General features: G+C 43.5%; 2 protein-coding genes across 3 annotated transcripts in view; one reads left to right on the top strand and one right to left on the bottom strand.

Annotated features, from left to right (window-relative positions):
* Window positions 1–27,491, bottom strand: part of LOC138951469 (uncharacterized) — a 99,280-nt gene that overhangs the window by 37,871 nt on the left and 33,918 nt on the right. For both annotated transcript variants that reach the window (XM_070323071.1, XM_070323070.1), the window contains exon 3: window positions 26,906–27,108. In XM_070323071.1, the coding sequence (XP_070179172.1) occupies window positions 26,906–27,108 (203 nt within the window). The remainder of the gene's footprint in view (window positions 1–26,905; window positions 27,109–27,491) is intronic.
* Window positions 10,458–11,639, top strand: LOC138951328 (serine/threonine-protein kinase mos-like). The gene has a single exon (XM_070322950.1). The coding sequence runs from the start codon at window positions 10,458–10,460 to the stop codon at window positions 11,637–11,639; it is 1,182 nt and encodes a 393-aa protein (XP_070179051.1).

The raw sequence follows: 27,491 nt of genomic DNA, 5'->3' as shown, positions 1-27,491 counted from the left end.
CACGCAATTGGATCATTTAGGTCACAGCAGCCTATTTCTCCTCACAGACGCGCACGAAGAAGATTACATGGATTGGGTCTCAATTCTGGTAGCCTTAGGACTTCGATTATGTACGAAGCGGATATATTTTTTTTAAATGTATTTATGAATAAGTTTTTAGATTTTCAAATGTCGTCCTGGTGTGTGTTTTGAAAAAAAGGGAAATAAACAGAACTCTTGTTGAATCAAGACTGGCACCAAAAGGTGTCGACTGATAGCCGTTTCAGGAAATCGATTCAAACAGTCTATAAAATTGACAGTAAACATTTCAAAAAAGTAAACTTCATCAAGAAAATTACACAATGAAATTCCCAAGCCCAAAACGTATTCAGGATATCAAGTTTCAAAGATCTATGAAATAGTTCTAGGCTACAAGAAGTGAGACGAAAACCATGTCAGTATTTTACATATTTCAGAGCATTAAACCCTGATAATAATCACACATTACCTTCACAAAATCACCAACAAGCTCGCCGTGCAAACACCCCACCACCAGCACAAAATATCCACATCCGCAAAGCGAGTTCTAGACAGTATCAAGATGGAACCTACTGGCGGTTGCTATCAACCCAACAACAAACTCGCAGATTTTCTACCAGTGGTAAAAGCTCTCTCCTCTTGCATAGAATATGCATGAAGGATTTAACATTTCCATAGTGTGGCGTTATAGAACTCCCTAAGGTTTGCCCTGTTCCGATTCTGGGTCGGCAAAGGCGATTTTATGGCCCGACGACTGCAGAGAAAATCTGATCGCCATTGTTGTGTAGGTTTCGGTGTATGGTAAAAGCGTCGTTACACGACTTTTCAATAGAGCCACAACAGTGCCCATGTATAGACGATAATGGCATATTTGTACCGGCTTGTTCGATAACCTAGATATAAGCTACTGTCGGGAGGTATTTGTGAGTGCAGGCTTCTATCTGTTTGGGACACTTTCTCTCTCTCTTTGCTGTTGTTAATTCGCTCGAATCTCTGTCTGCCTGCCTGTCTGTCTTTGGGTCTGTAAGTCTCTCTCTCTCTCTCTCTCTCTCTCTCTCTCTGTCTCTCCCTCTGTCTCTCTCCCTCTCTCTTACTAGGCAACGCCTAAAATCTCCATCCTTCTGTAATAAAGTTTAATCAATCAATCAATCTCTCTCTCTCTCTCTCTATCTCTCTCTCTCTCTCTCCCTCTCTCCCTCTCTCTCTCTCCCTCTCTCACTCTATCTCTCCATCTGTCTCTCTCTCTCCCTCTTTCTCTCTCTCTCTCCCTCTCCCTCTCTCTCTCCCTCCCTCTCTCTCTCTCCCTCTCTCTCCCTCCCTCTCTATCTCTCTCCCTCCCTCTCTATCTCTCTCTATCTCTCCCTCTCTCTCTCCCTCTCTATCTCCCCCCTCTCTCTCCCTCTCTCCCTCTCTATCTCTCTCTCTCTCTCTCTGTCTTTCTGTCTCTCTCTGTCTCTCCCCCTCTCTCTCTCTCTCTATCTCTCCATCTGTCTCTCTCTCTCCCTCTTTCTTTCTCTCTCTCCCTCTCTCTCCCTCTCTCCCTCCCTCTCTATCTCTCTCTCTCTCTATCTCTCCCTCTCTCTCTCCCTCTCTATCTCTCTCTCTCTCCCTCTCTATCTCTCTCTCTCTATCTCTCTATCTCTCCCTCTCTCTCTCCCTCTCTATCTCTCTCTCTATATCTCTCCTCTCTCTCTCCCTCTCTATCTATCTCTCTCTATCTCTCTATCTCTCTCTCCCTCTCTATCTCCCCCCTCTCTCTCCCTCCCTCCCTCTCTATCTCTCTCTCTCCCCCCTCTCTCCCCCTCTCTCCCCCTCTCTCTCCCTCTCTCTCTCTCTCTCTCTCTCTCTCTCTCTCTCTCTCTCTCTCTCTCTCTCTCTCTCTCTCTCTCTCTCTCTCTCTCTCTCTCTCTCTCTCTCTCTCTCTCTCTCTCTCAATGCTGTTTGTCTCCGTATAATGTGACTGTATTTAGTATTCATCATATGGTTCCAGTTAGTCATTTTCTTTGCCAAATAAACTCTATTAATATCAATATTATTTACCATCAATTATTAATAGCTGTATTTACCAATGATATAACCGAATGTGTTTTTGTTTTTGTTGTCTGCGTGTGTGATTCTGCTGTCGGACAATCGGCATTTGGTCAGTCTACCTGTGAGCGCCTAACTGCGTGTATGCGTGCTAGAGTGCGTGTGTATATATATATAGTGTCAGGCATGGGAATTGTCCGCCGAAAAAGCAAAAGTGTCCGCCGAAAAAATAAAGGGGGGAGGCATACAAAAAAAAGCACCGGTTACCTTTGCCTTTGCGCTAAAGTCCGCGAAAACTTTCCGTACTTTGTTCACGCACTGCCTCAGTTACTTGAACTTTTATGTTTGAAAGTAAACCAGATTGCACAGATTGTGTTACAAGTTACATTTTCCTGTTTGTCTCAACAGATCAATTTTTTAACAAATTTAAACCATATAATACATGTATATATTTTTTTTCTTCAAAAAAGAAAAAAATTGGTACTAAAAACTCTGATTCTAAAAACAGAATTTAATGGCAAACTTGGAGCTGAGATGACACCAGATTGCACCATCTGGGTTCTTTGGAGATATTTGTTTCCGGGGGGGCATGCCCCCGGACCCCCTTAGTAAGGCTAGGCGCTTCGCGCCGTCGACTTGACGCTTCGCGTCTTCAGTTATACATTTTCAGCCTTTTTTACAATTTTCAATTCCCATGCCTGAGTGTGTGCGTGCATGCGTGTGTGTGCATGCGTTTGGGCGCGCGTGCGTGTGTGTGTATGTGAATATCCGTCCGTCCATATTTCTGTCTGTCTGTCTGTCTGTCTGTCTGTATCTGTGTCGGTGTCAGACGGAATAAGAAACAGAATCAAACCCAGTCAAAGAAGAAAACCAGATCAAAAGCGTCTAGTCAAAGTGACACCACTTCGGGCAGCGGAGCTAAGGCCAAAACAAAAATAGTCTGTTTACGGTAACCCGACCGACCCTATTATTTTCGCGCGACACAAGACTTTTTTTGGGCATTTGGGAAAAAAAAAATCTTTGTTTTTTTTGCAAAATAACGTAAAAATATGTTTTTTTGGGAAAAAAAAAATCCCGACCTACCGACCCTATTTTTTTGGCCTATGTTACCGTAAACAGACCTCTTTTTTGTGTGCCTAAAGCAGTTGAACCTCAAGTCATTTGTTGCAACAAAACCCTTTCAACACCCTCCACAATAGCAGTCATAGTTCAAACTAAGGCCTGTCTCGGAGAAAACATGAAATCATTCAAACACAGCACAGAGTACTACACAATGGCACATACAAGAAATGAAGGGCTTACAACCCCGGTCTACAAATCAGACGCACTGGAAATAAATATTTGTCGAAACTGAACGGAAACATTATGACCATACTCCGTGTTTGTTTCCTTCGTTTGAGATTTGGGTGTATGTGTGTTTCTGCTTTCCTTTTCTGGTGTCTGTGCGTCTGTGTGTGCGTGCGTGCGTGCGTGTGTGTGTGCGTGCATGCGTGCGTGCGTGCGTGCGCGTGTGTGTGTGTGCGTGCGTGCGTGCGTGCGGCGTGCGTGCGTGCGTGCGTGTGTGTGTGTGTGTGTGTGTGTGTGTGTGTGTGTGTGTGTGTGTGTGTGTCGGTATGTCGTATCTAAGATGCACCCAAGCCTTTTACATACACGATTCGGAAAGGTAAATTTTCGATGGAACTGTTGTTATATATTATGTACTTCTTCGGTATTGAGAAGAAATTCAGCCAAGCGTTCAAACTTATCAAAAAGACAGACTGGCGAGACCGAAGGGTTCGCAACCTCAAAGGAAACTAACACCTCAGAAAAACACACACACACACAAATAACAAATAACTAGCAAGACACAGCCCAGGGGCTTGGAAGGAGGCTGGGGGGGGGGGGGGGGGACAGAGGTCGGAAGTGTGGAGCTGCCAGAGGGACAAACTTGAAAAATCAAACAGACATGCCACGAGGCCAAGAAAACAACAAAAGAGAGGGAAGGGGGGGGGGGGGGGGGGGAAGGCGGCATGCAGGGACGACAGGCAAAAAACAACAACCGGGGGCGGAGAGGGGGGGGGGGGTGGGGAGTGGGGGTAAAGAATAGAAGAAAATCAACAATAGTCGGCAGACGAAGAAAATCAACAATAGTCGGCAGACGAAGAAAATCAACAATAGTCGGCAGACGAAGAAAACAACAATAGTCGGCAGGCGAAGAAAATCAACAATAGTCGGCAGGCGAAGAAAATCAACAATAGTCGGCAGACGAAGAAAATCAACAATAGTCGGCAGACGAAGAAAATCAACAATAGTCGGCAGACGAAGAAAATCAACAATAGTCGGCAGACGAAGAAAACAACAAAAGAGAGGGAAGGGACAAAGAGGTGTGAGGGAAGGGACAAAGAAGTGTGAGGGAAGGGACAAAGAAGTGTGAGGGAAGGGACAAAGAAGTGTGAGGGAAGGGACAAAGAAGTGTGAGGGAAGGGACAAAGAAGTGTGAGGGAAGGGACAAAGGGACAAAGAGGTGTGAGGGGCGTGGGGATAGAGAGTCAGAAATGGGTAGATATCAAGCAACAGGCGGGAAAAAAAAACAATACGAGAAAAGGGGGCGGAAAGGGGGGCCTGGGGGGGGGGGGGGGGGGGGAACCAGTGAAGTGGGTGGGGGAGGGGAGGAGGTGAAAGTTATTGAAGAAGACAAGTCGTCATTTTCTAAGGCGAAAGACAACAGTCGGTCGAAACACAGGTGTTGGTTTGTGTGTGTGTGAGTGTTGTTGTTTTTAGGCCTGTAATGGAGATCGGCATTCGAAATCGCTTCTTTCACCTACCCCACGCCCAATTCAACGAGGTCGCCTGAATAAAGAGGACGAAATAGACGGCAAATATGTCTGTCAGTCAGTCTGTCTGTCTGTATGTCCGTCTTGTCTGTCTCACTGTTCGTCTGTCTGTTTTCAAACTTCCAATGGGATACTGCGAACCGTCAGGTTTACTGCATTATGGTTGAACGCTCAACATTCGCAACTTTCCTTTAGAATGGCGCTCGCACTGACAAACTCGATTCCAATTTAACCTCTGTATTTCCCAAACAAAACAACACACGTTAGGTCTAAATAGACACACATAATCTCAACAAGAGTCTGTGCTATATGTACCACTGTAAAACTGCAAGCAAGTCATAGATATACGACTTACAAGAGATCGTAAATCTTTATCAACGACACAAGCCTCTGTCCCTTCTGCTCCTCTGGGAAGGGAGACAATCATTCAGGAATGAGGAAGTTATCTCCCTCCACTTTGCAATCATTGTACTTTATAAAGCGAGCTTTTTCATGACCGCGAACTGAGACCATTATTTTTTATAATCACTGAGACGAGGTGTGTAACCTCTACGTACTGCTGGTTGTACTGTATTGGATTGGATGGGGCCCATTCTATTTAATGACTCTCCTCAACTCCTTCGTTTGTCAAAATTAACTTCTACCACTGGTGCAGGTGCAGTTACATGGAAGTTGGGGAGAGGGCCTTTTAAGTGAACTTCAAACACTACTGAGATTAATACAACTGTTATTTTAGCCTGTGTCATGCCATGTTCGTTTCGGCACTTTTATTCAAAACTAAAGCGGCAGTTTAGCTGTGAAATATAAACAATGTTGGGGATGCACTTACTTGTTGTTGTTGTTGTTGTTGTTGTTGTTAACCTGGTTTTGTCATTTTTGCTTTTTTTTCATCACCTGCGAATATGTTGTGGGGTGTTCTATTGACGTTGTTTAATTTCATTTCCAGAAAGCATTTGAAACTGCTTATTGTTTAACACAAAAGATAGATGATACACATGTCATCGTCGCAAACTATTGAAATAAAGACATTATTTGAGCATTTTTCTCCACAATAACTTTTGTGTGTGATTTTACTAGCGTTCGATTTACCATTATTTTTCAGTAATACAATTTGTTCCCATAAGAAAACAGTCTACCAACTCGATCACTGCTCTGTCTCCGACAGTCCCACTTTTCTCAAAATGACAAAACACATCTGTTTGGTTTGATAAAGGTGATAAAGACAACATTTATCATAAAGCGAAGTCAATTAAACATTTCTAAAATTTGAACATGTCAGCCTTTGTGACGAATTTATTTTAATGGCAAAAAAACCGGAAGATTGTTTCATCAACAATTATATACATTTCCAACAACGATCTTCAACAACAAAAAAGGCGCACAAAAACAGAACACTTATAAAATAAGAGTAATAATGAACTCTTATGAATCGCCCCTTCTCGCCAGAGCTCACGGCTATGTTCAATAGCACGATGTATATTTCAACTTTGCGTCTCTTCATCAATGTCGTCATTGTCAAGCCACTCCAGACCCCGAAAGAAAAAGTCTCGGAAACACCTGACCGGTAGTCCGTGACAAAAGCCTTGCGGCCGTGACCAGACACCGACCAGCGGCAGTCATCCGAGAAGAACGATTAGCGATTGGTCGGATCGCGTGACGTCACAGCGTCACTTGTTGCCATTTTGGTTAGCTTTTCGTCTCATCATTCAATGTCTTCATTGTCAAGCCACTCCGGACCCCGAGAGAAGAGGTCCCGGAAAACACTTGACCGGTAGTCCGTGACAATATCCTTCCGACAGTGACCAGACACCGACCAGCGGCAGTCATCCGAGAAGAACGATCAGCGATTGGTCGGATCGCGTGACGTCACAGCGTCACTTGTTGCCATCTTGGTTAGCTGCTGAATCAGTTGTCTGTCAGTTCGCTCTTGACTGTCTCTGTGTCACGACGTGTACATCGCTCTCTGGATTTTGCCTGGACTTACTGAGATCTTTGGACTACTTGAGGTGTCTCTCAGATCTGAATCATCATCGTCAATCACCATCGTCAGTCTTCCCCGTCAACCATCAACGCTTCAACTCGATGTTGTTACCCGCTACTGTTGGTGGTGATTCTTTTCTCTAGATTATTCGTGTTCTTCGAGTGGAGGAGTCGGACTTGCTCGACTACGACAGAGAATCAATCCAGGTATGTACAGCTATTGTTTTTGCCTTTCCTGTTAGGGATGCCCACGTTTGTTCGTTTGTTTGTTGTCTTTCGCTTCTAAGTAGAATTCCTTACGTGGCTTGATATCTTCCTTTTTTCCCGCTGAAAGATTCAGCTGTTTCTGTTCAGCGGAGGATCGAGCTAGGCTTGCATGTTGTTTCCTTTGTATTTGGATGTAAGTCCCTATCGCAGTAACTTGCATTTTTAAGCCAGTACGTAGGGTCGATGAAGGCTAGGGCAGTACCGGTGTAGGATCCGGTCCGGTCCCCCCTCTGAAGTAGTCCCCCGGGGGACCAATTCGTGGCAAAAACTGCTCTATAATGGTCCCCCCTTAGACATCCAGCCTCGTTTTTCTTGTTACAATGTTAGTAATGTTACCAGCAATTTTAGAGAAAAGAAAGGAAAGAATCAGAGACTGGTTTCATTTCTTCTTATCAGTATTTATTTATTATTCATTTTATTTCATGTGATTTTTCTTTTGAACGGCATTATAAATCAGATATATTTTATTTTCTGCAAAATATAGTCAAACAAAGAGATTGCTGTCTGTGCACTACATAATACCGGACGAAGATATAGATTGAAAATGGCTTGAATGCCTAAGAAAAACGAGGCTGGATGTCTAAGGGGGGACCATTATAGAGCAGTTTTTGCCACGAATTGGTCCCCCGGGGGACTACTTCAGAGGGGGGACCGGACCGGATCCTACACCGGTGTCACAATTTCATCTTTCGCCTGTGTACATATTTCCCCCTCGATATATACTCAAGACTGAAATGTTGTTTCCTGGTAAAATTAAGAAGTGAAATTATTTATAAGATAAAGATAAGATAAGATAAATTGCAGATATCTAAGGCCGCGAGGCCTATATCTGATCTTTTGATCAGTACTATTAATTTTCCTAACTTTGAGATGGCCTAGTGTAACGATCTTTTGATCGTGCCTTATTGTCTAAACTTTCTTCCGGTGTCGTATATATTTTGCTGAGAGTGGCATGCGTGGCTTTCGTGGCAAACACTGGGTGGCTTTATGGACGAAAAGCATGTCAGTTTCTTGCATGTGAAGAAAATTGGTGGTAACATTTAATAGATTTCACTCCCAAAATCGAATTCTTCGAAAACGTGTACCGAGTGGTTACGTCCCTGGAGTAAGAAGGGAAACATGTTAGGATAAATCAAATTTCTAAGTTAAATAAAAAAAAAATGGTTGGACAAATTTGGCCCCATGAATGTAAGGTACACAAGGTCGCTCATCAGTACTATCGAAGGGTGTTTTTTTGTTTTGTTCAGTGTAGAGTTTATACTAGATCAACGAGGCCGAGAATCGAAATATCAACACGGCGAAAGATGAAAACGTCACACCGGCAGGGGTTTAACCCCTGCAACGGGTCCGACTAAACTACGCGCCAGCACGCGCTACCTTGAACCATAGCACTTATATACTTTATTTTTTATATTTCTAGTTAGTTCATCGTCCATTCTCACATAATACAAAATTTCAAACTTCAATGATGAAAATTACGGAAGTTATGACGAGTTTTAGGAGAGAGTATGCACTACTCTCAAGTCGGACATTGTCGGACATGGAACCACGGCCTTAGGGTAGCTCTCCTATAACGCGTCTTAGCTATCGTAAATTTTATCACTGAAGTTTGAAATTTTGTATAATGTAAGAACTGACGATGGAATGACTAGAAACATAAAGATAAATTATATAACAGCTATGAATCTCAGTAGCGTCCACTTAAAATTGGTAGCGGGCAGTCAGTTTAGTCACTGCCGGATTTTGTCGGATTTGAGAGTAGCGCATTAGCTCGCCTAAAACCCGTCATAACTTCCGTAATTTTCATCATTGAAGTTTGAAATTTTGTATTATGTAAGAATGGACGATGATCTAACCAGAAATATAAAAATAAAGTATATAAGTGCTATGGTTAAAGGTAGCGCGTGCTGGCGCGTAGTTTAGTCGGGCCGCCTGCAACCGCTACGGCGCCTTGGCCCAGCCCGAGACTTGAAAATGCAGTGTATTTCCTTTCTTTCTTCTTTGTTAAAAAAAAAATTAAATCTTTTGCTCGTAAACCTCCAAAGCGCCACTTTATAGTCAGAACGTTGACCCTTGGCGTCAAATGGAAGAAGAAGAAGAAGATACACAAGTGTATGCGTGTTTGTGTGGTGTCGGCCGTGTGGCAGAATGACCGAGGTCTTTTGCGTGACACGGGGGTGGGACATGGCTACCGTCTCTGGGTCTGCACATAAAAGTAGACCTGTGTCCGCCCCGGTCCGCTGTGACGCCGTCATCTTGGCCCTGCCGTCGATTACGATTCTCGCCCTCGTTGATCTTGCATAAACTTCGCACTGAACAAACAAACACCCTTCGATAGTACTGATGAGCGACCTTGGGTACCTTACATTCATGGGGCTAACTTTGTCCATCCAATTTTTTTAATTTAACTTAGAAATTTGATTCATCCTATAATGTTTTCCTTCCCATTCAAGGGACGTAACCACTCGGTACTCGTTTTTGAAGAAATCGATTTTTTTGGGTGAAATCTATTGCATTTCACCACCAATTTTCTTCACATGCAAGAAACTGACATGCTTTTCGTCCATAAATAATTTCACTTACTTAATTTTTACTAGGAAACAACATTTCAGTCTCGAGTATAAATCGAGGGGGTAATATGACGGCAGGGCCAAGATGACGGCGTCACACCGGATTCAAATCACTGATCCAAGGATCACAATGTATTAGGAATTTAACATCGTGACGTCCTGGATAATAACCACCAGGATCGCTTGCCTTTAGTGCTACTTATACTATCGTGTTTTTTTGTTGTTGTTATAGTCAGTATCCCAAATTTCTGTTAAAAAAAAAGAATGAAAATAAGCAGAATTGACGGACAAATTTGTTGACAGTGGGATAATGCCTGGTACGGACGGTACGGCGCAGATTCATCTAGAAAAGACGGCGTTACCGTACATACTGCGTCGTGAGGTTTTTTTTAACCTGTCTAGTCTCTACTGTCATTTTATACCCAGATGTTGTTTTTACTTTTTGTTTAATGGTTTAAATTTTCTTTTAATTTTTACTTGTTCGTGTTTTATCCTATTTTATTTTGGTACATAATTACGTTGTCGTCGGGTTGTTTTTTGTCGGTCGTTAATCTTGCTGATTACAGCTGTTTTCTTCGGGGCCTTGTCTTTCTGGTGTTTCATGTTTCATTCATCCAATGTAACCCGCGTTTTGTTTGTAGTTAGTTGTTTTTGCTTTTTGTGCTGGTGCTCAAGTTTGCAGTCATGTGAAGGCGACCCGACTCCCCTCTCATCAGTTTCCACTTGTTTGTTTTTTTCTCTAGTTTCCTGTCCACCGTCACTGCAGCTTGTTCCTGTCACCATGGCTACCTCGTCTTCCTGGCGGATTGAGATTCCAGAGAGTTCTGCAGGCCTTGGTCAGCTCGCCTCCCCGACCTGTCTACCCGCTGCTGCTGCCTCCACCCCTTCACTCAAGTCTTCGAGGGAGCGCCTGCCTCCGTCCCTGGATCTGGACCTTGACGGAGCTTCGCTTGGTGAATTCTCCTGCGCTGAGGATGGGAGGTCTTCGACGACGTGCATCTTGGACACCAGTGCTTTGAGTGCCTTCGTCTTCCCGACTTCGTCGACTGAGAGAGTCTCCAGCGTTGCTGCGCTGACTGTTGAAACTTCGTCTACCTGTGAACATCCTCCTCGTCCCGAGTGTAACAAACTTATTCGCCCGGAGGAGATTCGTCAAGAGAAGCTGCTCGGTCGTGGCGGCTTCGGCACAGTGTCTCTCGGAGTTTACAAAGAACGCAAGGTTGTGTGCAAGAACTTCCACTCCTACATCGACGACGAAGTGGCGAGGGAGACCTACGAGAGAGAACTGAAGGCTCTGGAGCTTGACCTGGACCACGAGAACGTGGTGTCTGTGCTTGGCGCTAGTTCCCTGCACGGCTGGCAGCCCGGGGCCTGTGTTGTGATGAGCTACGCGGGGAGCGTCACCCTAGACTCCTACCTGTCTGACCCACGCCACCAGATGACCGTGCAGCACGTGCTGTTCTTCACCTGTCACGTGATGGAGGGCCTCAGCTACCTTCACTCACGGGGCGTCCTTCACCTTGACCTGAAACCCGCCAACTGCGTCTTCTGCCCTGAAGAGCAGACCTTGCGTCTGTGTGACTTTGGCGCCCTGCACGTGGTGGGTGAGCCCTGGGGGTCAAGGGTCGAGGGCACGGTGGCCTTCCGCGCTCCTGAGCTCTTCTCCTCCCATACCCCCGCCCCCTCCTTCCCCTGTGACGTGTACTCCCTGGCTGTCACCATGTGGTGTCTCGACAGCCGCCAGTTCCCCTTCGAGACTTATCCGCGAGAGTGCATCATCTTCAACGTCGTGAAGAACAGCCTTCGCCCGTGTGTGCCTGAGACTGCGGCGGATTCTGAAGGGGGTTCGTTTGTTCAGCAGTACCGAGACCTGTACACCGCTTGCTGGTCCGCTGAGCCGAGTCTTCGCCCGACACTGGAGAAGGTGATGGATGTGATTTATGACATTACAGCGCAGTTGTGAGTATGTACACTAATGTTTTTCGGTTTGCCTTGCAGGTGACGATGTCGTGGCTGGCTTGTCCCTATCGCCCATACGCCAACAGTGTACCCGGGGGCCCGGTAGCTCAGTTGGTATAGCACTGGACTTGTGATCGTAAGGTCGCAGGTTCGAATCCATGTTCCACCCCCTGTGTTACCACTGTGGCACGTAAAAGACCTCGGTCATTGTGCCATCAGTGCAGGTGGCTGATTACACCTAAACACGCAGACACCTGGGTAGCGCGCGCGACTCTGCTTTCCACTAGGATGAAGCGACCCGAATCACCCAGCGATGGGACAATAACTAAATGGAAACAAAATAGAATATAATAGACTTCTTGACTTTGGGGTAGCGCGACTCTGTTGCTGCTAGCTTTCCACTGGGAGGAAGCGACCCATATTTCCCAGCGATGGGACAGTAAAGTAATGAGAACAAAACAATCTAATAGATCCCTTGACTTTCGGGTAGCGCGACTGTGTTCCTGCTAGCTTTCCACTGGGGGGAAACGACCCGAATTTCCCAGTGATGGGACAATAAAGTAATGGGGGGAAAAAAATACTTAATAGATCCTTTGAATTTGGAGATGACAAGAAAATATCGGGCGCATTTACGTGATTTGTAAAACATTTTATTTGTAAAAATGTTTTACAAATCACGGGGCGCGTGTTGTGTGTATTTCATTCAATTTACGCGTTTCCATCTGAGTGATCGACAAGAAGAAGAAGAAGATTCAATTTACAAGTTACAATTCTACTTTGTTGATCACGCGCACACAGACAAATACCGCGTACAGATGTTCTCTCTTTCCGTCACTCTCTCTCTCAACCACACACACACCGTCACTCTCTCTCTCTATGTGTGTGTGTGCGTGTGGACGTTGTGTGGGTGTGTGTGTGGACAGTATGTGTATATGTGTGGACATTGTGTGTGTGTAGGTGAAAAGTGTATGTGTATTATGCATGTGTGTGTGGGTGTGTGTGGACATTGTGTGTGTGTAGGTGAAAGTGTATGTGTATCATGTATGTGTGTGTGGGTGTGTGTGGACATTGTGTGTGTGTGTAGGTGAAAAGTGTATGTGTATCATGTATGTGTGTGTGGGTGTGTGTGGACATTGTGTGTGTGTAGGTGAAAAGTGTATGTGTATCATGTATGTGTGTGTGTGGACATTGTGTGTGTGTAGGTGAAAAGTGTATGTGTATCATGTATGTGTGTGTGGGTGTGTGTGTAGGTGAAAGTGTATGTGTATCATGTATGTGTGTGTGTGTGGACATTGTGTGTGTAGGTGAAAAGTGTATGTGTATCATGTGTGTGTGGGTGTGTGGAAATTGTGTGTGTGTAGGTGAAAAGTGTATGTGTATCATGTATGTGTGTGTGGGTGTGTGTGGACATTGTGTGTGTGTAGGTGAAAAGTGTATGTGTATCATGTATGTGTGTGTGGGTGGGTGGAAATTGTGTGTGTAGGTGAAAAGTGTATGTGTATCATGTATGTGTGTGTTGGTGTGTGGACATTGTGTGTGTGTAGGTGAAAAGTGTATGTGTATCATGTATGTGTGTGTGTGTGGGTGTGTGAACATTGTGTGTGTGTAGGTGAAAAGTGTATGTGTATCATGTATGTGTGTGTGTGGGTGTGTGTGAACATTGTGTGTGTGTAGGTGAAAAGTGTATGTGTATCATGTATGTGTGTGTGGGTGTGTGGACATTGTGTGTGTAGGTGAAAAGTGTATGTGTATCATGTATGTTTATTTTATTTACGAGGATTTATATCGCGCACGTATCTCACCACACAAGGCGACTCAAGGCGCATGTTACCTATTAATGCCGTGTGAGATGGAATTTTTTACACAATATATCACGCATTCACATCGGCCAGTAGATCGACTGCCTTTAGGCGCTGCATCCACCTTTCACGGCCTATTATTCCAGGTCACACGGGTATTTTGGTGGACATTTTTATCTACGCCTATACAATTTTGCCAGGAAAGACCCTTTTGTCAATCGTGGGATCTTTAACGTGCACACCCCAATGTAGTGTACACGAAGGGACCTCGGTTTTTCGTCTCATCCGAAAGACTAGCACTTGAACCCACCACCTAGGTTAGGAAAGGGGGGAGAAAATAGCGGCCTGACCCAGGGTCGAACACGCAACCTCTCGATTCCGAGCGCAAGTGCGTTACCACTCGGCCACCCAGTCCCAGTATGTGTGTGTGGGTGGGTGGACATTGTGTGTGTAGGTGAAAAGTGTATGTGTATCATGTATGTGTGTGTGGGTGTGTGTGGACATTGTGTGTGTAGGTGAAAAGTGTATGTGTATCATGTATGTGTGTGTGGGTGTGTGTGGACATTGTGTGTTTGTAGGTGGAAAGTGTGTGTGGACATTATATTTGTAATTGTTCATTTCGAAAGCAGTGGAATGGGTGAATCCAGTCGACCGTTCTGTCTACAGATGCATTTTTCTATGGTTACGTTACTACTCTTTTTCAGCGGAAACCATTTTTAACATGTATATATACCCCTATTGCAGGGATTCAAAGACCTTCAGGGGTGTGGTGGAGAAAACTTACCGGTACATTCCTGATCTATGAACCAGTGGTATTTAGCTTCTGATACATTGAGTCCTTTAGAAAGTTAGCAAGTGAAACAAACGTAATTGAAACATATTCAACAATAATTTTAGAATATTACTCCTGAAATGATGAATTGAAAAGCAGCATCAGAAGACTATGTATAGCATTAGCAAGGGATACAATTCTGGGAGGTTCTGTTTTTGTCTAAACCTTCTTTTTTAACCTGAGCATTTAGCACTTTTGAAGGTGTTCAAATTGACTTGAAACTTGTTTCTCATTGGTTCAAGCTATGGTTCAACAATTATTTGAGAATATACCACCTGCAATAATAAAATCATAAGCTTCAAGTACAAATGTGTGATACAAGGGAGGTGATTGTCATTGCCTAACTTTTTGTTAGCATGGCGATTTTCCTTTAATGCGGTAAACATTTTTTAAATCAAAGACAAACCTAGGTGATGAAATCAAATACCTTCAAGTTTACAAGATTGTTTAATTTTGTGCATATCCAATTTTAAGTTTTTGTTTTAGCAAGGAGAGGTTTCTAAAACCCTTTTTGAAATTTATTTACAACTTGTTTTTGTAGACCCCCTAGCAAGAGTGATGCAACCAAACACCTTCAAGAATAGAGGTTTTTGATTTTGTGCATTCATCCGCCCCCCCTTTCAACAACAAAAATAACAATAATAATTGTGTGCTGTTTTCAGTTTTAAAGCCAGGAGAGGCTCAAATAGCCCCTCATGAAGTGCTAAAATTCATTTTCAGCTGGTCAGTTACAAATAACTTCAAGTTAAACAAGATTTATATATTATGCATCTCCAAAGAGCTTGTTTGTTCTAAGATTTAGAGTCAGGAGAGGCCACCTAAACCCTCCCAGGCCCTTGTTATGGCTTAAAACTGACAAACCAGGTACTACCACGACACCACCGATGAGGCCTTACCCCCCCCATCCATACCCAGCCAAGGGCTGTAAAATGGCAGGCCACCACTTTTAAATAAAACAAACCTTCTTACCTAATAAATACACCTTTCAAAAACTAACACTTTTACCCTAAAAGTACTTTTAGATGTCCGTGATATATGTACTCGGTGCCTCGCCGAGCTTTTAAGTTATTCCTGGCACAGGCACCCATGCCTGCTGCGCCATTGGCTGACGGCCGGGGCGTAGGCGGAGTGCCTGGCTTGCCAGTAAATGTAGATATACATGTATATTTTGTGTGTATGGATGTTCGTTGTGTCACTGTGGCATAGCCTTTTAAAATGTAAATATAACAAGACGTGCGTACTGTATATACTGGTTCTTATTTTCTCTGTATAAAGCTGGATCAACTTTTTTTACCTTCGGTTTTATAAAGTGGATCTGAAATTTTTATCTCTTTAAAAAGCATTCTTTTTCGAAATAAACGTTTTCTTTTAAACAAAAAACAAACCCTACCCCAAAAACGCTTTTGAAGACAATATGTACAGAAACGAAGAAACGAACCGAAATCTTTTAATACACTTTTATCACCACTCTTAGCCGCTCCGACATCCTCCCTCCCTCCTTCCCTCCCTCTCCCCCTCCCCCTCGGCTCCCCCTTAACACATTACCTATATTTATGTCCCTAATAGATACTAGTATCTGTGAGGACGTAAAGGACCCCCATAGTATAAACCCTCCCTAATATGCTCAAATTCATTTTCGGCTGGGGGACGCTGCCCCCCCCCCCCCCCCCTAGATCCCCTAGCAAGGGCGCTGCCCCTGCATCCCGCCGGAGCCTTAGCGGCCCCTGGACCCCGGCCTTCCAAAATGTTCAGTCCTGGCAACATTTTGGGCTCCCATTCATGGGTCACTATTAGAAAGTTTCAAGTCTTGAAGCTTTGACTATAATTTATCATTTGCTATGTAGTGTGTTTAAAGCAGCCCTCCAATTTTTAACGCAAAAGCGGCTAGGAAATGTTGCGCTGTAGCAGGGACCTATATTTAGATAGGTCTATGGCTGTAGTGACTTAATCGCAGACTAAAGCTGTGTTTTCATATAGCTACTACACGATGGTTGTGGCGAGGTGGCGGCAGCGTCAAAACCGATCACAACAGTAGTATCAAAGAACGCGTGTTTCCATAATATGTGCGACGCGAAGGGGTCGCGGCGGCGACGTAGCGCGCGACGGTTTGGCGTCAAGATTTTGTTCGCTCCAGGGAGCGAAAACAATTGCTGCCGCGCGATATTCGCGTCCAAAGAGGGCCTTTCCAAACATTCGAGGACCCCCCACAACCAGGTTTATAGTCTATTTTGACTGTTTTTTCGTCAGATACATGTATTCCCTGAGCTGCACATAGTCCAGCAAGAATTTCTTCAAAGGTTGTCAAAGGCACCGTGTTCGTTCCGCTTTTTGAGCATTTTGTTGAAACAAAAGAGGGTTTTTCTTACATTTCTCGTCTTTTCAATTTTCTAACCAACATAAGTAGCTTCAAATAAAGTTTCTCTTAATTACGGTATGGTTGTGTGAGTTTTTGACCGATTTATAAGAAGAAGTCAAGCCAGAAAGAACAAAAATCCGCCTGCCGCGCCGCTTTTAATGGAAACACTCACAGCGAAATTCGCTAGCGGCATCGCGAGTTTATCGCCATCGTGCCGCCGCCGCGTCGCTAAGTGGAAACATAGCTTTTAGTGCAGTAAAATTTTCTCAATCTCAAGTGAGGCAAGCCGATGGAGAGCTGCTGCTAGTACATGTTTTGATGACGTGGCACGCAGCTCTTACTAGGGCGCCCCCTGTCGAAGCCGGAAGTGTTGGGCCTCAGCGTGGCACAGGGGTGAACACCGGTCACTGTGACCTGGTGGCTAACTGCAACACTACGCAAAATAGTATTTTATTATTTTTATTTTTTATTATTTAAGGTTGTCGTTTCTTTTCGGTGACGAGAGAACGGCGCAGTACTGAATTCGCGAGCCAGAATAAGATAAAGTTATTGGCGATGTTTGTCAGAACACATATTTGCGCCTGTCCCAGGAACTAGGTATAACTTGTCGCATGCAAAGTCGCTTACTGGAACCATTCGCATTGTCTGTCGTAGTTCTTCAAAACCAAGGCTATTCGCAAAAATGCGACTTCTTCTTTTCAGTGTTCGGCGGTAATAAGGCTTGTTCGGAACTGCAAAAAATACCCGTGACAAAGCTCAGTTACAGTGGATTTTGTGTGTGTGAGTAGATCCTCCACTTCAGATTTCACTAGGATAGGACCACGTTCGTTCTCGACACTGACACTCGGCCAAAAGACCAAAGACAGTACACACTACACCTTAAACATGAACAAACAGTCAGACATATTTTAACGGTACGGCAATTCAATGCTCTATTGAAAGCTGGGTGTTGGCGTTTCTTTTCAAATCTTGTCACTTGACTGATAAAATATCTCCGCCTGGTCAGTTTGAAAAGAGATCTCTTGTGGAGATCGGGACAGATAGCCGCCTCGCACTAGAACTGCACTTAGAGTAGCGATCGAAAGTGTCTTCGTTTACTCAGCCCTGCGGTCCGCGATACTTTCCTTTACTTTTGTTTCTCTGTAACACGGCTCCGTTTCCGATCGGTCGAAAAAGTGTGTGTAAGTGAGTAAGTGAGTGAGCCTTTGTGTCAGTGTGCGGATATTTAGGAGGGGGAGGGGCATACATTGTGCTTTTTGTCGGTCCAACATACTCGACAAACAAACGAACTAGGAGTGTAAGTTTATTTGCTTGGAGAGAGATAACGCTACACGCTACACGCCAAGCGGTTCTCTCCCTTCTCTCTCTCTCTCTCTCTCTCTCTCTCTCTCTCTCTCTCTCTCTCTCTCTCTCTCTCTCTCTCTCTCTCTCTCTCTCTCTCTCTCTTGTCGCGGGAAAAAGTGTCCATTCCAATTAAAAAAAAAAATCGAAATTGTGCTGGCACCACCCCCATCTCCATCCTATCCGACCCCCCCCCCCCCCCCCCCACACCCCACCCATATACATACCCCCTACCATTTCCAAGCCAAGACATCCTGTCTCATCGGGTAAAGCCATTATATGGACACTTGAAAAGAATATTATATTTCAGACGCTGATCGCGACTGGCAATCAGCTGATGTGGTATTAGCTTACGCTCTCTTCTCAAGTTCACTGTTGTTGTTTCGCACCTCAGATTGTGAGAACAACACAAAGGTTTCACGACACCACCGGTCTGTAACAAGTAAAGATTCTGTCATCCGATAAGGCAAAAAAAAAAAATAGGTGTGGTTACGGTAACATAGCCAACAAAAATAGGGTAGGTAGGTAGGCAATCACTTTTTTTTTTTTTTACTTTTTTTTTCTAATGTGTACAAATTAAACCTACTTGACAGGGAAATAAGTGTGCGACTCGGGCGCTTTCGCTTTCATTGCGTTTTTTGCACTCGTTTTTTTTTTTGTTTGTTTTTTTTGACAAATGTAATAAAAAGTTATAGGATCGGCCCCTAAAAATAGGGTAGGTCGGGTTACCGTAACCACACCTATTTTTTTTTTAGGCCCAAACATTCGAACTGGGGAAAAAAACACGTCACGGATCAGACAGTCACCTTTGACAATCGGTTGGTGTGGTATTGGTTTGCATTCATTCTCAAGTTCACTGTGGTCGCTTCGCACTCCAAGTCAGTTGTGACAACAATAAAGAGGTTTCACAACACCGCCGTAACCAGTAAAAATACTGTCATCCGAGAGACACTGGAACTGGAAGAGAGAGAAAACCGTCACGGATCAGTCATTCAATCACTATTGACAATCGGTTGGTGTGGTATTTGCATTCATTCTCAAGTTTTTCTGTTGACTTTTCGCACTTCGTGACAACAAAAACAAACCAACATCACCACCCTAACCTCCTCCCTTCCCCCCCTTCAGGCCACACACCCACTTCAAAACCCGTCATACAGACAACGCCGCAAGCGCTCATGCGGTAAGCCAAGGTGTCGTATTCTCGCTAGCTCTGTTGTGCTGATTAGGGCCCCCCCCCCCCCCCCCAAAAACAAAAATAGTCTGTTTACGGTATCCCGACCGACCCTATTTTTTCGCGCGACCCTAGACTTTTTTGGGGCATTTGGGGGAGAGAAAAAAAGTCTTTGTTTTTTGGCAAAATAACTTAAAAATATGGTTTTTTGGAGAAAAAAAATCCCCCCCCTACCGACCCTATTTTTTTGGCCTATGTTACCGTAAACAGACTATTTTTTTTTTTGGGGGGGGGGGGGGGGGCTTAGGTCAACTAACACTGGACGCAATCAGAAAGTGTCGAAGTTACGCAGTCAGTTCAAACAGACATTATAATTATGATAGTGAGTGACTATGACATAAGTAAAGGTCACGATACGATTGACAGTTCGTGTCAGTTTACACATCTTGACCTCTAATCGGTTTAATTCCAATTAGCAAGGTCGCTAGGTTAGTGAGGTTCGATCTGTTATGACCGGCATGTGTCTGGATGCCCGAGGTTGGTTGCTTTTGCTTCGAAGGTCTGGAGTTGAAGGGGATACAAAATAAATCCAAAAACAAAGAGACTGCCAACGTTCCAAAATTCAGAATCAAAAAACAAGGTAGGTTGTTGGAACGTTTGTTATTGACAAAACAATACATTCACAGACATTTCGACCAAACGGTCTTTTAAAGGCACAGTAAGCCTCCCGTAAACCATCACAGATACGGTCAGGCTTTTACACACAGTACAAACACCCTATCATTTAAACACTCACCGATTGAGAACATCCTAGGTGCCCTCCGTAAAGAGCGAACAATTTTCAAAGAATTTATTTTTGCGTGGTTTATCTTACCCCTGAGCCACCGTGAACCCGTGTGATCCAGTTTCCCTTTTTCACAATGTAGTCGTCAGTTAGTTATTTGAATGCGACTCGATGTGAGCTTATTTACAATAGCACGTTTTTATGCACGAAACAAACGGCTGTGGTTCACAAGAACAGTACTCTAGCGATGGCTTTTGACTGTTGAGAGGAACGGCGAGATGCACTATGATAAACCGTCGTCTGCTACAACCCTTGCGTGACCCTGCTTCCGGGCTTTTCTTTTTTCAAACTTTCACAACTTCGAATTGTACTGATCTTGTCTTGATGAAAAAAGAATTCTTTTATGATTAAAAGAATGTTTGTGTAACAAGCTGTCAATTTATTATTTAGATTTTAAAGGTTAGGTCTAGCGCAAAAACTCACCACGGTCCAAAAACATTTTAATAATAATCGATTCACGGCTATCGCCAGTTTGCATCGATAGAATGAGACCCGAAGGGAAGTAACTCATGTTTGACCTGAGTTCAGGATGGGTCCAAAAAGTGTTCGAGACAATCTGCAAAATTAATTCTTTAAAAATTGCTCGCTCTTTACGTAGGGCACCAAGGATGTTCCCGTTTGGTGAGCGTTCAAATGGAAGGGTGTTTGTACTGTGTGTAAAAGCCTGACAGTATCTGTGATGGTTTACGGGAGGCTTACTGTCTGGGCGTGATTTCCGGTATCATAACAGCCGTCCAGCACCAAAACGAGGCGCCACTGTTGTGGAAGACCAAGTCCACGAAAATAAATTCTTTGAAAATTTCTCACGCTCGACAGAAAGCAGCCAGGATGTTCCCGTTCGGTGAGCGTTCAAATGGAAGTATGCTTGTACTGTATGTAGACGCTCGGGGAGCTCTGTGGTGGTTGACGGGAGGCTTACTGTGCCTTTAAGTGAACAGACAAACACATATTCACACAAAACTTATCTTGATAGTTCTATCAGTTTACGTCCAAAATAGAACTATCAAGATAAGTTTTGTGTGAATATTTGTTTGTCTGTTCACTTAAAAGACCGTTGGGTCGATATATTAGTGAATGTATTGTTTTGTCAATAACAAACGTTCCAACAACCTACCTTTCTTGTTTTTTGATTCTTGAAGGGGATAATAATCAACCAACAAGTTAGGGAATTAGGATAACAGTAAATATGAACCTATATGTCTCTTCTTCAATATCCAGTAAGTTCATCTTTTTAAATTATGTATAAGGATTCCAAGATTGGTTATTTCTGAACTCTGTTTTCGCTATTTTAACACACGCTTTCAATACGCGTTTTTAAGTGTGGGTGTGTGTGTGTGTGTGTGTGTGTGTGTGTGTGTGTGTGTGTGTGTGTGTGTGTGTGTGTGTGTGTGTGTGTGTGTGTGTGCGTGCGTGTGTGTGTGCGTATTCCGTTGGTGTTGCAGTTTATTTCAAGACAGGGGAGTTTTTTCTTCTGGATACAAATTCTGTTGCCAATCTTTTTTTCACATGTGACCTGTCAGTAATCAGCACTTTTCAACACAAGCTCTGAATTGCGATGTTGCTGTTGTTTTTACATTTAGTCACGTTCTGTTATACTCTCTTTCGGTCTATGTTTGATCCTTTCTTTTCAAATAGTTATCAGCGTTTGATTGACTCATTTCAGACGAAACATCCGGGGAAATTTATTCGTAGCAAGAAACATCAATTAATATCATATTGCCGTTTCCAAAACCAGGTGACATACGTGAAAATGATTGACCGAAATGCTGTGAAATTAATAAAGCAATACATGCCGAGTTACGTACGACCAACTCGGCTAAATATCTGGCTTACTGTCATGAACAAATCTCCACAGCAATAACTGATTTTATAATAATCATACGGCATGATTTTGCCATCCGTCTACCCAGTTGTTCATACATCAAAATAATTCAACGATTGATTTTACACGAAGCGCTTCGGCGACCCAAAACAGCTATTTGCAGACGAACGCAGCAACACCTACCTACGTGAGACATGTTTAGTGAAAGCGTTCTGAGAGCAAATATTGAAAGTGAAGAGAAAAAAAACACCATTCAGGTGCCGAGAGAGATAAATGACTCCCAACTAGTGCATAATCTCGCTTGACATATGAATGCAATGTCAAAATGAACAAGCATGGCTTTCAATTTCAAACGCTCTTGCATGAAGGGTTATGTCACGTTTTTCTAGTCATGTCATTTGACCCAACTGTATTACGTTAATCCTGATGTATTTTTGTGTTACGGTTAGCGCATGCAGAAATGAATAGTTGATAAACACCGAACGCCTTCGCCGAGAAGCCAATGAAAAAAACTATTTGAAGAAAGGATTAAGGGAAGAAATAAGCGCGTGTCATTCTCGGACGAGTACACTTGAAAGACGGGGTTTCTTTAGAGTTCATCTAAGTATGCAGTACTTGGTCTATAATTATGTTCGCATTCCAACAGCTACTTTCCGGATAATTGCATCATTCTGGACTTTGGATTTGCAAACAACCAAGAATGAAAAATAATAAAGTAGCCTAATAATGTTTTGTCAGCTCTTTTCGTTTTACATTTCTGGCGTCCGTAGCCTGCAGGATGCTTTGAGACATCTCATGCTTCAAACACCGAATGTGTGGATCTACATCGAACACTTTTGTCGTAATACACTTTCTTGCTTCACCTTTTGAAGTGTAACCCATACTGTACTTTTTTTAAAGTTTTGTTTTTTATTTACATTTTTTTTTTAATGTACTTGTTTTTACTTTTATTCTTATCTTTTTTGTCTGCATCAGTGCATGGCATTTATTTATTGATTGGTTTGACAGTCGCAAATCGTTTTGTTATATAGCTGAAACTGTAAACGCCGCTTCGACTATAGTCAGTAATGCAGAAAATTAGTCCAAGCTCAACAAGTTTAAAACTGATCTTATCGCTCTCACACAAACCATACAGAATGGACAAGAATATACACTTGACTGGATTTCGAATACGAGAACATGTCCTGTCAGATCAGTATCAACGCGATGTAAATATAACCGTTATGACAAATAACGCTGTTGTGAATGTTTCGCAAAACGTTCAAAGTCCTCATGGTCGTGGGAACATCAAAAGTATAACTGGAGGAGGGGGGGGGGGCTGGGCCCAAGAATTAACATTAGGAGTACCGGTACCCTCTATGAAGAGCGTGTCTTGGGAGCCCTGATACATATCAATAACATACACCTTAGGATTTACAAAGAGTCCAGGTATAACCTGTGGCACTATCGTCAAGAAACCTCGCTACTTTGCAGGTCTAAGTGAATGGTCTTTCTTTCTTGCTTATGAATATTAATTGACTGCGCGTCGGAAAGAGTGCGCCGGTGCCCGCTTTTATATCGAGATTAAAAAATTCTGTCAAGGCGTAAAAAGAAACTGTATTTCATATCGTTTAATACTGCCATCGATCCTGTATGTAATTAAAGGACCAACTAAAAGTTGTCCTCATAGACAGGTGGTTTGTTTGTTTGTTTGTTTGTTTGCTTAACGCCCAGCCGACCACGAAGGGCCATAATTATCAGGGAGGTGCTGCTTTGACATATAACGTGCGCCACACACAAGACAGAAGTCGCAGCACAGGCTTCATGTCTCACCCAGTCACATTATTCTGACACCGGACCAACCAGTCCTAGCACTAACCCCATAATGCCAGACGCCAGGCGGAGCAGCCACTAGATTGCCAATTTTACTCTTAGGTATGACCCGGCCGGGGTTCGAACCCACGACCTCCCGATCACGGGGCGGACGCCTTACCACTAGGCCAACCGTGCCGGTAGACAGGTGGTTGCTATGTACAGTAAGGGTGAATTATTGAGAAAAGAATCCTCGACGCAGTTTCTTTGGTGTGATCGTAATGAATAGGTGATCCTTATTGAGCATGTTTTCTCATTTCACCTGTCACCTGTCTCTCAAAGTGTCTACAATTCCGTTGCCCCAGTAACCCGACTGAGTTGTTCATTTCACCTGCCCTAACCCCGACCCCCACCCCCCACCCCTTTTCTTTTGTTTGTTTGTTGTTTGGTTTTGTCTTGTTTATGATTTTGGTGTGTGTGTGGGCGTGTTTGTGTGGACGTGCGTGCGTGCGTCTGTTTCTTTGGTGGATATTTTGCAAATGGAAAACAAATACAAGTAAGGAATTAATACACCCAAAAATAACTAATAATCCGAGGACACCGACAGAAAGGTATGTCAGGGCACAACCACCAGATTTCATTTCATGGTTCGGTCGGGGTAAGCAGTCGCTAAAAGCAACCCCCCCGCCCCCCCTCCGAAAAAAAATATATGGCTGCGTTCATCACGTCGTGCCCTGACAAAAAACCCACTACCTCTCTTCTTTATACTAGTTGATCTTTGACGTGTTTTGTGTACAGTTCAAAGGTCAACTAGTATAAGGAAGAGAGGTAGTGCTGGGTTTTCTCAGGGCGCGACGACGAGTTGGACGCAGCCCGATTCTATTCCACGACAACGACCCTCTGTCTGAAAAGGTCTTCGAGACGCGGGGAGGGCGCTTTTGATCTTAGATTTGGTTCCCGTGCTTTTGCAACTGATCCCGGCTGGTGTTTATCTGGTCTCCCCAAAACACACTGTACTGGGCACCGACTGACCGTATGTAAAAAAAACACTATAAGGCACACGCAAAACATTAGTCTGTTTACGGTATCCCGACCGACCCTATTTTTTCGCGCGACCCTAGACTTTGTTTTGGGCATTTGGGGGAAAAACAAAACAAAAAAAAGTCTTTGTTTTTTGGCAAAATAACTTAAAAATATGTTTTTTTAGAGAAAAAAAAATTAAAAAATAAACTAAAAATACCGACGTACCGACCCTATTTTTTGGGCCTATGTTACCGTAAACAGACTATTTTTTGTTGTTGGCCTAACTGATCATGCCCACTGTTTCTGTCCATTGTCTGCTCATTGCAAAGGCTGAGCGTGTGTATGTGCCATTTTGATCTATTGGAGCTGTAAGACTACTTTTGTGTTTGTGTAGTTGTGTTGTGTATGTTTTGATTGCTTGTTTTTTTGTTTACCTTTAACCACCCCCCCCCCTCACCCCTGCTCCCCCTCTCTCTCTCCCCCCCCCCCCCCCCTCCCTCTCTCTCTCTCCCTTCCGAACACGGTACCGGTCAGTAAGACTATAAGGCGTTTCGTGTTTGTTTATCACCCTGTGCATGTAAGCGCGTTCGCGAGAGCGTGTTTAACTGAAAATTATATAATATTATACGTGTGTGTGGGTTGTAACCTCGACCAGTCAAGTCTAGATCTCGACCATATAAACAGAGGTCGGGCAGTATTACATGTAGACACAGTGTAACTCCAAGGGTAGGTAAATATTGTTTCCTATGATCGAAACCTTTCGATTTCCGAACAGTACAGGCCCTCATGTCTACATTGTATACAAACTACTTTTCCCAAACGTATGCTATTCCGCACTGACTGCTTTGTGTGTTTAGTAAAGGGGGAGGGAGGGAGGGGGAGGGTTGAGGGCAGCCCTCAGAAATACACAATTAATCTTGAACTAAGGGTACTACACTGTTCAGCAGACTGCGGTAACAACTTTGATATTTAATAGAACAGTAATCGTTTTCCCTTTAATCAGACTGCGGTAACAACTTTGATATTTAATAGAGCAGTATTCGTTTCCCTTTATTCAGACTGCGGTTACAACTTTAATGTCAGTTGTCACATAGAGTAGTATTCTTGTACCCCTTTTAATTCAAAATTGACGCTAGATAACTACATGAAGCTGTTGATCTGTATAATGCGTCCAAGTAGCGGGATAGCCTTAAGTTATCCCATCTTAATGTGGAGTCACATTTGAGATGGTTGACTGCCTTTAATGACGTACGATACCGATATAGTCTCAGCCTGGTGGTGACTCTAAGTGAGTAATTTTCTCTAAATGAGTAATTTGTTTACTGTTGATATGATGGAGTCACTACTACGACAAATTTTCATCTCAGAATTCTTTGTGGGTTCTTCAGAAGGCACGTAGAAGAAGTGACGTTTTTTCGAACTTTGTTTCGCTTTTAACGTTAGGCCAAAAAAAAAGGTCTGTTTACGGTAACATAGGCCAAAAAAATAGGGTCGGTAGGTCGGGATTTTTTTTTTTTCCCCCAAAAACCATATTTTTAAGTTATTTTGCAAAAAAACAAAGATTTTTTTATTTTTTTATTTTTTTTCCCAAATGCCAAAAAAAAGTCTGGGGTCGCGCGAAAAAAAATAGGGTCGGTCGGGATACCGTAAACAGACCTATTTTTTTTTTGGCATAAGAGATATTTCAATTTGGAAGAGAGGACCAAGAGGAGACGTCTTGGTTTGCTTAGTTACTAAGTGTACATACCATAAGATAATAATTCTTATATTTTGCCTCAACCGGCGAATTACAGGGGAAACAAAGTGTTTTGCCATGACGTCATTGAAATGCGTACACAATCGCCTATGCACAAGATCCATGACGTATTACGTGGGTACATAACTCTGGGTTAAAATCATGGTGAAATCAAACCACACCATCTCAGTTTCAATGTTTGTTTCTGGTTTGATATTGCCAGTAAGCGTGCACATGTGACCCTTCCATAAAAGAATGATTATAATAATAATGAACACTTATGAATCGCCCCTTCTCGCCAGAGCTCACGGCGATGTACAATAGCAAATAACATCCACAGACACACACAGACGCACACACACACACACACACACACACACACACACACACACACACACACACACACACAATACAAACATACACCCGAACACCCCCCCCCCCACACACACACACACACACACACACACACACACACACACACACACACACACACACACACGATAAACAAAAACACGACAGAAAAAATGTGTAGAAAGAACAAAAGAAGCTGACTGACCATCGCTGAGGTCCAAGGGCTGCCTGGAGATGCTGAGATGCAGGTTCTCCTTGACCGTCTTCATGGTGTCTCGCAATTCGTGTAGCTGATGCTGGGCCTGCTGGCTGTGGCCAAAGTATTCATTTATGTTCATCGTCACCAGGGATATGACGGACATCAGCTCTTCCACTGGGTAGTCGTCATCGGCCGACATCTCTGAGAACCTGTAACAATAGAGACGTGTGTTATCATCGTGTATATCACCCCCTAAAGACTCTAAAGAGACAACAGACATCAGCTCTTATCATCGTGTATATGTCACACGCTTTCCTTTTTTGCCACTACTAAAGCAAACGTGTGCAAGATTGTATGTTACACGCTTTGGAGCATGGCAAGAACGGATTCAAACTCGAAATAGTCCCTCCAAAAGCCCCAAAATGCACACACGACTTTTATTTCTCCTGCTGTTATCGTTTCTTCTCTTTACAAATTCTTTAACGCTGAGAATACTGAAAACAGCATCCCAGACGACAGTACTGTTTCCATACGCGAATTTAGCTGCCCTTGGAAAGTGGCTCGATCACGAGGCCTGTTAGTCTGAATCTAG

The sequence above is a fragment of the Littorina saxatilis genome, linkage group LG16 (genome assembly GCF_037325665.1).
Source record: "Littorina saxatilis isolate snail1 linkage group LG16, US_GU_Lsax_2.0, whole genome shotgun sequence".
Classification (NCBI taxonomy): Eukaryota; Metazoa; Mollusca; class Gastropoda; order Littorinimorpha; family Littorinidae; genus Littorina; species Littorina saxatilis.
Note: the sequence above shows the minus strand (reverse complement) of the source record. Positions and strands in the feature narration are given on the sequence as shown.